This window comes from Peromyscus leucopus, chromosome 22 (genome assembly GCF_004664715.2).
Source record: "Peromyscus leucopus breed LL Stock chromosome 22, UCI_PerLeu_2.1, whole genome shotgun sequence".
Classification (NCBI taxonomy): domain Eukaryota; kingdom Metazoa; phylum Chordata; class Mammalia; order Rodentia; family Cricetidae; genus Peromyscus; species Peromyscus leucopus.
The window spans coordinates 1,287,771-1,300,485 of NC_051081.1; the positions used below are offsets into that span (position 1 = coordinate 1,287,771).

General features: G+C 63.8%; 1 protein-coding gene across 5 annotated transcripts in view; it reads left to right on the forward strand.

The window, feature by feature from the left end:
• Positions 1–12,715, forward strand: part of Dot1l (DOT1 like histone lysine methyltransferase) — a 41,346-nt gene that overhangs the window by 25,353 nt on the left and 3,278 nt on the right. For 3 of the 5 annotated variants that reach the window (XR_005089776.1, XR_005089777.1, XR_005089778.1), the window contains exons 10-27: positions 2,333–2,401; positions 2,760–2,866; positions 3,401–3,442; positions 4,402–4,509; positions 4,611–4,842; positions 5,068–5,181; positions 5,581–5,672; positions 5,751–5,852; positions 5,980–6,117; positions 6,588–6,713; positions 6,809–7,293; positions 7,399–7,534; positions 7,917–8,063; positions 8,630–8,759; positions 9,239–9,816; positions 10,035–10,240; positions 10,889–10,953; positions 11,204–12,159. Coding sequence is in view for 1 of the 5 variants with exons in the window: in XM_037198185.1 (XP_037054080.1) it covers positions 2,333–2,401; positions 2,760–2,866; positions 3,401–3,442; positions 4,402–4,509; positions 4,611–4,842; positions 5,068–5,181; positions 5,581–5,672; positions 5,751–5,852; positions 5,980–6,117; positions 6,588–6,713; positions 6,809–7,293; positions 7,399–7,534; positions 7,917–8,063; positions 8,630–8,759; positions 9,239–9,816; positions 10,035–10,240; positions 10,889–10,953 (2,877 nt within the window). In the remaining 4 variants the exon portion in view is untranslated. The remainder of the gene's footprint in view (positions 1–2,332; positions 2,402–2,759; positions 2,867–3,400; positions 3,443–4,401; positions 4,510–4,610; positions 4,843–5,067; positions 5,182–5,580; positions 5,673–5,750; positions 5,853–5,979; positions 6,118–6,587; positions 6,714–6,808; positions 7,294–7,398; positions 7,535–7,916; positions 8,064–8,629; positions 8,760–9,238; positions 9,817–10,034; positions 10,241–10,888; positions 10,954–11,203; positions 12,160–12,715) is intronic. The other 2 variants (XR_005089779.1, XM_037198185.1) reach the window with 2 other exon arrangements.

The window sequence follows — 12,715 nt, forward strand, 5'->3', positions numbered from 1 at the left end:
GGGGCCCCGGTGCCCAGCCTGCCCTAGATGGCCCAGCTCAGGAGCAGTCTCCTGCTCAGGCACCCGTACCAGGGCTCTTTGCTCGGGAGCTTAGGATGCGCGGCACGTGTGTTCGTGCCTGCCGGTCTTTGTGATGGGGAGCTTCAGGGATGAAGAAGTGGTAGAGCGCACACTGCCCCTCGCGTAGGACCTTGCGGCTTCTTAGCCCGATCTCTCCCCGCTCCGCAGCTGTCTGCTGTCAGAGGTGACGAGTGTCTGCTGAGGGGCAGATCCTCAGCTCCCCGTGCTTTTAGAGGGACTTACTTAGGGCGCGGGGGTGAACCCAGGCCCTTGTATGCTCAGCAGACACTCCCCACTGAGACTCACCCGCCTCACTTTTGTTCCTGTTTCATCCCTTCATTTGTGTTTTAGAAAAGGTCCCACTAGACAGGCTCTAGCCTAGACCCAGGCTGGTCTGAAACTCAGTCACATAGCCCCAGCGCCGGCCTTGAACTTTATCGCAGTGTACACCACCACATTAGCTTCTTAATGCTGCCTCTTTGGGGTCAGGCTGTGACTGTATTTGGTGAGTTCTCCAGTCCTCGGTTAGCGTGTCCCTCTGTCTGCTGCCTGTTTGCTCAGGGCTAGTACCCCCAGTCGTCAGGAGGGCCAGGCTCTGGTGACAGCCAGCCCCACCTTGGGTGGCAGGGCTCTGGCCCTCCCTGTCCCTGTCCACCTGCTGACGGCTGCTGCAGTGTGGTCCACGTGCCCTCTGCCGCTGTGCTAGACACCGTGGCCCAAGCAGCCTGTGCGTTAGGGAGGGGTGTGCTCGCCTCACAGGCGATCCCATTCCGTCCCGAGGGCGGCAGGGCTGCCGCAGTCTCTACTGCTGACCGCCTCAGACTCAGCGCCCAGCTGCTTTGCGTGCTCTCCTCATGACCGCCTCTGGGCCCTCCCACACCTGTCAGTCAAGACAGTGCCCCTGGCTTCCAGTCTGCTGGAGGCGCTTTTTCTCAGTTGAGCTTCCCATTTCCTAGATGGCTCGAGTTGGTGTCAAGTGGACAAGGAATTATCTAGCAAAAGCACCCTCTTGTGGGTGTTCATGGGGATCAGATTGTGCCTCTGGCCCTCTCCTGACCATGCTTTTCCCTTGCGCCTCTGCACGGTCATGGTGGCAGGTCATTTCCGTCACTGCCCAGGGAAGCTCACAGGGTGCTGGCCAGACTGGCCGGTGGCCTTTCAGCTTTCCTGCACACTGGAGACGTGGACCTGACCCTGCTGGGCCCGGGCCAGGCCTTTGCTGGTGGACAGGACTCAGAGAGCAGGACTTGGAGTGGGGCCGGTACACGGATGTGTGTGCGTGCGTGCGTGCATGTGTGTGTTGAAAAGGGAGCCTCATTGTGTAGCTCAGGCTATCCCAGAACAGTGGTACCTCAGCTCCCCAAGTGCTGGGGTGACAGACATGCACCACTGTACGGGGGGGAGTCTTGAATCTTGATTTAGCTGTCACTGGCTGTGGGGCCCAGGCCAGGTCTAGCATGAGGCTTCGAGCTCCTGGGCTGGCCTGGGCTACAGAAAGAGTTCAAAGCCAGCCTGGGCTTGGTGATAGTCTGTCTCCTTCTCCCCTCCCACCCCACACTCTTCTTCCGTATGGAAAAGGATCTGCTCCATTCACAGGAGTCAGGCTGGGCTTTTAGGCAGGGTCTCTATGTTGCTCTGGCTGCTGTGGAACTCTTTATGTAGACCAGGCTAGACTACTTTCAGAGGTCTGCCCATCCCTGCCTTGGGCTGGGATTAAAGGTGTGTGCCTCTAATCTAGACTACCATGTTTTAAGGTTGTTCCTTGTGGCTGTCCCGGATTTGAATCTTTGTGTGGTTTGGCTTGGCTCTTTCTGCCTTTGGGACTTGGTTCTGATCTCTGTCCCAGTCAGCAGCCAGTCAGACTCTCAGCTCTGTTCGGTGGATCTCTCTCTGTTGTCTCTTTGAAACCGTGGTCTCGCTGCCCAGCCCGGTTTGTCTTCAGACTCATGACAGTCCTCTCGGCTGCCGGAATACCGGGGGTCACTGAGCCTCCGCACCTGTGGGGCCTTTCTGAGGGAGCGCTGCAGGCAGGCCCGTCTGCCTGGCTCCTCCTCCCTGTGCCTGTGTTGGTTCTGGGCCCCGCTGCCACCCTTTACCAGGCACCCAGGTGTCAGCACAGTGGCTGCAGGCTCAGGGGCGAGCACCAGAGGTCTGTGCGAAGGCCTGGCATCTTGTGGGCACAGGCACTGCGCCCGTGTCCACCCCAACCCGTGTGTGCCTTTTACTCCGTGGGCGTGTACACGCAGGCCGGTGACGGGCTCCTGTCTTGCAGGTGGCAGGATCGTCTCCTCCAAGCCCTTCGCCCCTCTCAACTTCAGGATCAACAGCAGGAACTTGAGTGGTGAGCCCCGCCCGCTCCGCGGCCCAGTCAGGCGGAGCTCGGCCCTGCAGAGGGGGTCCTCAGCTAGTTGCTTCCCGGCCTCTGTCCACCGCGTGTCGCACACGTCCCCTCGTGGACATGGCGCTGCAGAGGTGGCCAGCCCTCCCGGGGTCTCCCTGGGCTGGCTGCTTGCCCGGTGCGCCCTGGCTTTGACGTGGCTGCTCTCGGAGCCTGACGCCATTCCCGGGTGCTGCCACTGCCCCTGACAGGCCCTGGGCGATTCCTCCCCTGGGTCAGCCAGGCAGCCTTTGGGGGTGCTGTGGAGCCTGGGGTGGGGTGCAGGCCTCCCGCGCAGTCCTGACTTGCTGCTCCTCCACAGACATCGGCACCATCATGCGTGTGGTGGAGCTGTCGCCCCTGAAGGGCTCTGTGTCGTGGACTGGGAAGCCGGTCTCCTACTACCTGCACACTATTGACCGCACCATAGTGAGTGTCCGCAGCCGCGCGGCCGGGCCCTGCGGGTCGGGGTCTCAGCCATGCTCTCCCTGATGAATGGGTGCGTGCCCATAGCAGTTTTGGCATCCTATCCGGAGGCCTTCCCCAGGGGTGTGCCGGCCTCCTCCTCCTCGTGGTCCCTCGTGGCCTCCCCTCCTGGCCAGAGCCTCCCGTGCGCACTCCTGGCTCCATTCTCCTGTCCTTGAGGCCGTGTCTCAGCAGTCCTGCTGTTTGTTCTCTGGCCACCCTGGTCAGCTGAGAGCTTCCTGCTGTGGGCAGAGGCCCTCAAGACGCCCGAGCTGAGGCGCGAGTTCCCTCTGTATGGCCAGAGCAGCAGCCGGTGTCCCCGGCGCTCCTGTCCTTTGCGGTGGGGGGTGACTGCTGTGGGCTGCGTATTCGCTCCGGCTGTGCCTCCTTTGGTGTCCGCTGGTGTGCCTGGCAGCTCTGGGAGCCACCATCTGTGTGCGGCTGCCATGTCCGTGCTCAGGGCTCGCTTCTAACAAAGCTTTTTCCTCTTCTTTTTAGCTTGAAAACTATTTTTCTAGTCTGAAAAATCCAAAACTCAGGGTAAGTTTGCATCTCTCCCAACTGTGACACTCATGAGGGTCATGGTGGCTGGTTGAATGTGTGCTGGTGGTACGTGTGACCAAGGTCCCCAGGCCCAACCAAGACTCCCTGAAGGCCCTCCGCTCTGTCGTAGGTTTAGTGTCCATCCTGCGGACGATGGTCCTGCCGAGGGCCAGTTGCCAACAGGTCCGTGGTCCCCCCGTGCTGTGTGTCCTCCTGCACAGACAGTTGAGGTGCCTGTCCGTCTCCAGCACCCTGGAAGGCGGGGCAGTCTGCTCCATGGCAGGCACTTCTCTGGCCACATCTGCTGGGCGTTAGCTTGTCTGTCCCAGAGACATATAGAGCGGGGCTACCAGGCGACTTTCCCTGCCTGGGGAGGTGTGAGGAGACGTCTGTTCACGTGGTCACCTACAGCAGAGTACAGTGTTCTCCCTGCTGGTGCTTGGTGAAGTGGTGGGCTGATGGGGTTACAGGAGTGTAGACAGTTTACAGGTAGCTACACACCACCGAGGAGGGAGGGCATCCTGCCCAGCGCACCAGAGATCGTGTGCATTCTCAGCAAGCGGCTGACTTCCCACAGATGCATGCAAGGGTGCACCTCGTGAAGGTCCGCCCAGCTGCTGGGTTCAAGTCAGCAGTGGTGATGATGTGCCAAGAGGACAGGGGCCCTAACATGTGGCTTGACTTTGCCTGGCCCTTTAGGGGCGATAGCCTTCCTGCTATCTATCGAGTGGGGCAGTCGGGCCTCCATGCTGGCTGGCATGCCCACGTGCTCTCGCTGCCACGTGGTTCCGCAGCTGCCAGAGCGGGGCAGTCTTGGGCTGCACCACCCTGGCAGGCTCGTGCCTTCCCCGTTAGGGCTGTGGGCCCAGGTCGGTGTCTGTGTGGACGTTTGGTTGATTCTGGGTGGAGCTGGAGCCCGCCGCCCGTCCCTGACGCGGGTCCCTGCTTCCCTCCAGGAGGAGCAGGAGGCCGCGCGGCGACGGCAGCAGCGGGAGAACAAGAGCAACGCCACCACCCCCACCAAGGTCCCCGAGAGCAAGGCCGCGGCCACCGAGGTCCCTGCGGTGAGAGGCCGTCCCCTGCACATGCCTGGTAGACAGGGTGCCCAGAGGTCGTCCCTGTGGGCACTCCTGCTGTGGCCTTACTGCCCGCCTGTGTCCTTCAGGACTCTGGTGCTGAGGAAGAAAAGTCAGGTGTGGCCACTGTCAAAAAGCCATCTCCCTCCAAAGCCCGGAAGAAGAAGCTGAGCAAGAAAGGCAGGAAGATGGCTGGCCGGAAACGCGGGCGGCCCAAGAAAATGAGTGCTGCAAATGCTGAGCGCAAGTCCAAGAAGAGCCAAAGCACACTGGACCTCCTGCGCTCCCCGCCTGCAGCCCCACCCCCAGCCTCACCCCAGGGTGAGCCTCTCTCTCTCCTGCCCTCCGGAGTCCCCATCCCAGTGGCTCTGGGCATCTGGACTCTGTGCCATGGACCAGGCTTGTGACTACACAGCAGGAGTGCTTGGGGGATTCTGGGTCCCATGGCTGTGTCAGGCCTCAGATTTGCCAAGCTAGGCCTTTGTTGCCTGTAGTAAGTAGTTCAGGACCGTGGTTGGTGACTGATGGGGACCCTCTCTCCTGCAGACGCGTACAGGGCGCCTCCTAGCCCATTCTACCAGCTACCTCCGAGCACGCAGCTCCACTCCCCCAATCCGCTGCTGGTGGCACCCACCCCGCCTGCATTACAGAAGCTTTTAGGTGGGTTATGGCTCTGGTCTGGAAGCCGTGCGCGGGAGCTGTGGACGTGGTGGGGCCCCAGTAAAGCCTGCTGGACGGTGTGGAAGAGACTTGTGTTGCCCTGTGAACGGCTGAGAGTGACTCAACTCACCTCGGACCCTGTGCCATAGCTGGGGACATGTGTGACCGTCAGTACTGGGGAGAACAAGTCACTCCACAGGAAATGGTGGCAGGTCCCTTCCTTGAAGGAGGGATCTGCGCTCGGGGTGTAGGACACAGGAGGGGAGTCACAGGAAGGGTGGCCCTCCAGCAGGCCAGGCCCCGGGTAGCTCCCCGAGTCTGCTGGCCGCCACTCGTGCTCCTCCCAGGGAAGGGTGCTGGCGTCAGCCCTGCTTCACTCGCTGTGCCGTGTCCCTCCAGAGTCCTTCAAAATCCAGTACCTGCAGTTCCTGGCCTACACGAAGACCCCGCAGTACAAGGCCAACCTGCAGCAGCTGCTGGACCAGGAGAAGGTGGGTGAGCGCTGCTTAGTGTCAGCAGTTGTCCGCTCCTGGTGGCTCTGCGGTCACCTGCTTCTGCCCCCCTCGCAGGAGAAGAACACGCAGCTGCTGGGCACCGCTCAGCAGCTCTTCGGTCATTGCCAAGCCCAGAAGGAGGAGATCCACAGACTGTTCCAGCAGAAGCTGCATGAGGTGACTTCCCTGTCCTTACGGAAGGACTGCCGTGGAATGGCTAGCCACCTTGGCAGCAGAGGGTGACCCCGTCTGTTCCCTGTGCACGGGGATTCCACTCACCCTGCTTTGTCCTCTGCATCCCCAGTTGGGCGTGAAGGCGCTGACCTACAATGACCTAATTCAGGCCCAGAAGGAGATCTCGGCCCACAACCAGCAGCTGCGGGAGCAGTCGGAACAGCTGGAGAAGGACAACAGCGAACTGCGGAGCCAGAGCCTGCGGCTGGTGCGTGTGTGCGTGTGAGTGTGTGTGTGTGTGTGTGTGTGTGCGTGTGTGCGTGTGTGTGTGTGTGCGCGCGCGTGTGCGTGCGTGTGTGTGTGTGTGCGCGCGCGCGTGTGTGTGCGCACGTGTGCGTGTGTGTGCGCACAAGCAGGATGTATGTGGGGGGTGCAGGGGCTGTGTGCGCAGGCAGGGTGGAGGGCAGGATCTCCCACTGGGGAGCCAGAGGTGTGCTGACTTAGTTCCCAGGCGTTGGACTTGGGTCTGCTCTCCACACTCTTGCTGGGCTCGGCAAGGATCCCCCTGTACCTGATCTCACCCGGGGCTCGGTGCTGTGTCCCACAAGCCTTTCTCACCGTGCTGTGTGGGACACAGCACAGCACATGGCACAGCTGCAGCCTGGCTCTAGCGGACTGCCCCGAGAGACTGCTCTCCTGCCTGCCTTCAGCTGCTGAGACTCTGGTCTGTGCCCACAGCTCAGGGCCCGGTGCGAGGAGCTGAGGCTGGACTGGTCCACGCTGTCTCTGGAGAACCTGCGGAAAGAGAAGCAGGCCCTGCGGAGCCAGATCTCGGAGAAGCAGAGACACTGCCTGGAGCTGCAGGTGGGCTGTCGCCTGTGCTGAGGGCAGCGGGGGGGGGGGGGGGGCGGGGGCCTCACAGCCGCCTGGCTCCCCTTGACTCGTCCCCCGTCGTGTAGATCAGCATCGTGGAGCTGGAGAAGAGCCAGCGGCAGCAGGAGCTCCTGCAGTTGAAGTCCTGCGTGCCGCCCGACGATGCCCTGTCCCTGCATCTGCGAGGCAAGGGGGCCCTGGGCCGCGAGCTGGAGGCCGATGCTGGGCGGTTGCGTCTCGAGCTGGACTGTGCCAAGATCTCCCTGCCGCACCTCAGCAGCATGAGCCCCGAGCTCTCCATGAATGGCCATGCCGCCAGCTACGAGCTCTGCAACACAGCTAGTCGGCCCTCGTCCAAGCAGAACACCCCCCAGTACCTGGCCTCCCCCCTGGACCAGGAGGTCGTACCCTGCACCCCCAGCCACAGTGGCCGGCCCCGGCTAGAAAAGTTGTCTGGCCTGGCTTTGCCAGACTATACCCGGTTGTCCCCTGCGAAGATTGTCTTGAGGCGGCACCTGAGCCAGGACCATGCCGGGTCTAGCAAAGCCGCTGCCGGTGAGCCGCACCCTCGGTGAGTGCGGCCCTGTGGGCTCTGCTGCTGTCGTCTTTCTGCCTGGGACCGGTGGGCAGGGGCCGCTCGCTGTGCACTCAGGTGGGTGACTGGCCTCTCGCTGCAGGCGGAGCCCACCAAGGAAAGCACCCTTCCCTACCAGAGCCCCGGCTTGTCCAACAGCATGAAGCTCAGCCCCCAGGATCCACTGCCTGCCTCCCCGGCGACCTCGCCGCTCACCTCAGAGAAGGGCAGTGAGAAGGTGAGAGCTGAGGGAAGGAAGCCGCCTGAGTGTGTGAGGGATGGACTGGGCAGCTGCGGCACCCCACAGAGCCGTCTCATCTCTAGCGTGGATGGGGCTCAGTCTGGGGACCTGGGGAGGAGATGGGGACTGGCGTCCACAGGCCTTAGGAAGGGGTGCGGACGCGGGTGTGTCAGTCCTTGGGGGACTCAGATCTTTCATGCTGGCGTGGGATCAAGGGGGTTGGGGCCTCTACTGTGTGTACAGAGATGGAGAGGAGTTTGGGAGGCCAGGGGCAGCCCACGGTGACGGGTCTCAGAAACAAGGAGTGTCCCCAGGACGGCTTCTGCAGCTGAGCTCCCAGCCAGGCGGGGATTATTAACGCGTGGCCGTCTGTTGGCAGGGCGGGAAGGAGCGTGCCTACAGCAGCCACGGGGAGACGATCACCAGCCTGCCCGTCAGCATTCCACTCAGCACCGTGCAGCCCAACAAGCTGCCCGTCAGCATCCCGCTGGCTAGCGTGGTGCTGCCCAGCCGCGCCGAGAGGGCGGTGAGTGCTGGGCCAGGGGGTGGCGGCCAGGGGGCGGCGGCGGTGGTGGTGGTGTCAGGGGCGGGGGCTGCGCTGCCCGTGGTGGCATCTGGGTGTGCTTTGTAAGAGGCAGAGCAGAGTCGAATGGGAAAGCCCACTCCGAGAGGGTTTCAGCCACTCAAGCAGCAGTGGCAGCCGTGGCCCTGGGCTTTGGCCCTGATGTCTGGGTCCTGGAAGAGCTGCTGTTCAAGGAGCGCAGGCTGGGCAGACAGTGAAGCCTTGCCTTCCTTTTGCTTTTATTTGGGGCAGGGTCTTGTCTGACACAGGCTGGCCTTGATACCTCACCACCTTACCCTGTGCCCGTCCCCACCCTTTGTTCCCTGAATGTGACCTGGCCTTTCTGCTTGCACTCTCGGGCCTAGCCCAGCTCTGCCTCCGGTCCTCCCTGCCCTGCCCGCCGCCCTCCTGCCCAGCTCTGCCCTCCGGGTCCTCCCTGCCCTGCCCTGCCCGCCGCCCCCCTGCCCAGCTCTGCCCCTGGGGCTGGCCGCTCCTGGCCTTGCCCTGACTAGGCAGCTTTTCTCTTGCAGAGGAGCACTCCCAGCCCTGTGCCACAGCCCCGAGACTCCTCATCCACACTTGAAAAGCAGATTGGTGCTTCTGCCCATGGTGCAGGAGGCGGTGCAGGAGGGAGCAGGAGCCTCGCCCTGGCGCCTACAGGTGACCCCCCAACTTCCACCCCATAGGGGTCTCTCCCTGCTAGGTGCCATGTTCCCTGAGAAGATCCCACTGTGGGACAGAAATCGCGGCCGAGGCCACCCGACGGGTAGCTCTGAGGCCATGAGTCCAGGATTTGGAGGACCAGAAGGCTAGTGTCTGGGCTGACTTGGTTTGGCCTAGGGCGGTCCAGGCACTTCTCCCTGAGGGATGTGTAAAGTCTGGACCAGTTCGAGAAAGCTGCCTGTGCCGGGTCAGCTGGCCCCCGACTGAGCTTTGAGCTCACAGCAGCGACAGATCAGTGTCTAGTGTTTGCAGCTGCCTGACGTCCTCTGTGGGCCTGGCCTGCCCACACCTGCCCATGCTACGGCCCTGGAGCCACCAGCTCCTCGGCTTGTCCCTCCCATGGTGAGGGGTCCTCCCAGCCCCTCCAGTGGGCTTGGCCCCTGGCCTCCTTGAGAAACTGGTGTCCTCCCCGACAGGCTTCTACACTGGCTCGGTGGCCATCAGCGGGGCCCTGGCCAGCAGCCCAGCGCCTCTGGCCTCTGGAGTGGAATCTGCTGTTTTCGACGAGTCCTCTGGACCCAGCAGCCTCTTTGCCACCATGGGGTCTCGCAGCACACCGCCACAGCACCCCCCTCTGCTGCCGCAGCCCCGCAACTCCGGCCCCGCCTCTCCTGCCCACCAGCTCTCAGCCAGTCCCCGCCTGAGTGGGACGACCCAGGGTCCGCTGCCCGACACCAGCAAGGGGGATCTCCCTTCTGACCCTGCCTTCTCCGACCCGGAGAGCGAAGCCAAGAGGAGGATTGTGTTCAGCATTGCAGCCGGTTCCGGCTCTAAGCAGTCGCCTTCCACCAGGCACAGCCCCGTGACCTCTGGCCCCCGTGGGGACTGTGGTCAGAGCCATGGGCAGGACAGCCGTAAGCGCAGCAGACGGAAGCGTGCGTCAGCTGGAACCCCCAGCCTCAGCACGGGTGTGTCCCCCAAGCGCCGGGCTCTGCCAACTGTCGCTGGCCTCTTCACACAGTCCTCGGGGTCTCCCCTCAACCTCAACTCCATGGTAAGCACAGGACCCGTCCCAGCAGGGTTTTGTGCGGGCCCAGGCCCGGAGCAGGGACAGTGGCTGCTTTGCCGCCCTGCCCGCTTTTTTCTCCTCTTCCCACCTGTCCCTTCACCAGGAACTGGTGACTGCAATGTCTCAGGGCTTAGATACGCCCTCTGGTGTCCCCGAGACCCTGGCCTGGGCCTGTGGCTCATCTGCCCTCCCCAACACCATAGGTCAGCAACATCAATCAGCCCCTGGAGATCACAGCCATCTCATCCCCTGAGAGCTCCCTGAAGAGTTCCCCCACCCCCTACCAGGACCACGATCAGCCCCCAGTGCTCAGGAAGGAGCGGCCCCTGGGCCCGACCAATGGAGCCCATTACTCACCGCTGACCTCAGATGAGGAGCCAGGCTCTGAGGACGAGCCCAGCAGTGCCCGGTGAGTCCCGGGGGGCGGCTCTGCAGGGTGATGCTTGGACCGGGCGCTGGCTGTTGTGTGGCCAAGTGGCCTCTTCAGCCAGCTTTCCCGTCCTGAGCTCCCTGTTCCCGACTGTGTTCTCTCTGGGCGTTGTCGTGGGGTCTCTGTGGGGGTCCTCCTGGGTGTTGTGCCTGTGTGTGCATCACACGTCCCTCCCCGCCTGCCTTGTGGCCGCACTGCAGACGAGCATCCGTCGCTGAGGGCCATCTGCCTCCCTGTGAGTGTCACGGTGGAGTAGCTTCTCTGTGACACCTCGCCTCTGATGTGACATGGTCTACGACTGCTGCCCAGTGTCCTCCTAGGGATCTGACAGACAGACTTCCCCGGTCTAGACCACAGATTGCCGCCTTGAGCTTGGGTTGGGCAAGACTCGGGACGGATGCTCCTACAGGTTGTCCTGCTCGACCTTCACAGTTGTCACCACGGACTGGCCTCCCCACAGGACAGCCATGCCCAGCACTGGGCCCTGGTGCTGCTGGTGACCCAGACTTTCTCTGGTCTGTTGGGAGGCCTTTGGACCCTCCCTTTCCTGAGCTGTGCGTGTTAGGAGTTCTGGGGTCCTCTCTGAGCACTTAGGTTCATACGTCAACAACCGTTTTCTTTGCACAGAATCGAAAGAAAAATTGCAACAATCTCCTTAGAAAGCAAATCTCCCCCGAAGACGCTGGAAAATGGTAATGTGCTCCCTTCCTGGAGCCTAGAGCTGTGGGGAGGGTGCCCTGTGCTCAGGCCCGGCCAGCCTGGGGCTGCATCTGGTCATGGTCACTTGGAAGGGGGACAAGAGAAGCCGCACAGTGCATGAGCTCCGTAGACCCCCCCCCTCTGCCTGGAGCGCGTGTCAGCCCCGTGGGAGGCACAGACCCCCCCCCCAGTGCCACAGCCGGCGGCCCCAGGCTCAGCTCCCGCGCTGACGTCTCCCGTCAGGTGGTGGCTCCGTGGGAAGGAAGTCGGCCTCCTCGGGCGAGCCTGTCAACAGCAGCAAGTGGAAGTCCACCTTCTCGCCCATCTCCGACCTCAGCTTGGCCAAGGCCGTGGACAGTCCGCTGCAGGCTGCTGGCTCCGCGCTCAGCCACAGCCCCCTGTTCTCTTTCCGGCCGGCGCTCGAGGAGCCCGCTGCGGAGGCCAAGCTCCCCAGCCACCCGAGGAAGGCCTTCGCCGGCTCCCTGGCCGCGCCCGAGGGCCCCAGCCCTGGCGCCAACCCTCCCAACGGCCTGGCCTTCAGCGGGGGCCTCGCCGGGGACCTCGGTTTACACAGCTTCAACGACGGTGCTCCCCTCTCCCACAAGGGCCCCGAGGTGGCCGGCCTGAGCGCCCCCCTGAGCTTCCCATCCCAGCGGGGCAAGGACAGCGCCGCCGCCGCCGCCGCCGAGGCCAACCCCTTCCTCAGCCGGCGGCAGCCCGAGGGCCTGGGCGGCCTGAAGGGCGAGGGCAGCGCGGCCAAGGAGTCGGCCGAGGCCCTCCCGGCGGACAAGGTGGCCCTGCCTCATGGCGGCAGGGCCGGCAAGGGCCGCGACCGCGAGCTGGACTTCAAGGGCGGCCACAACCTCTTCATCTCTGCCGCCGCCGTGCCTCCGGCGGCCTCCTCGGTGGCCCCGGCCTCGTCACTGTGGCTTCCTCGGCGGGCAGTGCGACACCCGCTGCCCAGGCTCCCCGGCCCTTCCTGAGCACCTTCCCCGCGGGGCCTCAGTTCACGCTGGGCCCCGTGTCCCTGCAGGCCAACCTGGGCTCCGTGGCCGGCTCCTCCGTGCTGCAGTCCTTGTTCAGCACCGTGCCGGCCGCCGCCGCGGGCCTGGTGCACGTGTCGTCCACCGCGACCCGGCTCACCAACTCGCACACCATGGGCAGCTTCTCCTCCGGGGTGGCCGGCGGCACCGTTGGAGGTAGGCAGGGGGGGGCGGGCCGCCGGGGTCGGCGCCCCGGGCCCACGAGCTCGGCCCCTCACCAGCCGTTTTGGAGGTTCCTCCCGGGCCCTCTGGAGGGCGCAAGGGGAGTGTGACCCTGTGTCCACGCCGGCGGCGTCACCGTGTGACTGGAGGAGACGGGCTAGCCTTGTAACGCGTGCCTCTTGTTTCAGAAGACCACGGTGCACTTAACTAGGCCTTTCTTTCTTTCTGTCTGTCTGTCTGTCTGTCTGTCTGTGTTCCGGGGCGTCCCCTGTTTGAGGTCACCGCCCACACGCCTCCTGGCGGGTCTGTGGAAGCGGGCTGGTGTGAGAGTGAGTCCAGGAGGGCCTGCGCACACGGGCGTGCGGAGCCCGGGCGCGGCCGGCCTGGTGCAGCCCGCTAGGCAGGGGCGGGCAGGTGGGCCCAGGGCGGGCCCGGCCCGCAGGTAAGTGTCCCGCTAGCACTGGCCGCTGCCGCTGCCGCTGCTGCTTCTGCTTGTGCCTGCGCTCGGACCGGAGTCCTGCTGTCTCTGCTTCTCCTGCCCCGCCCGCCG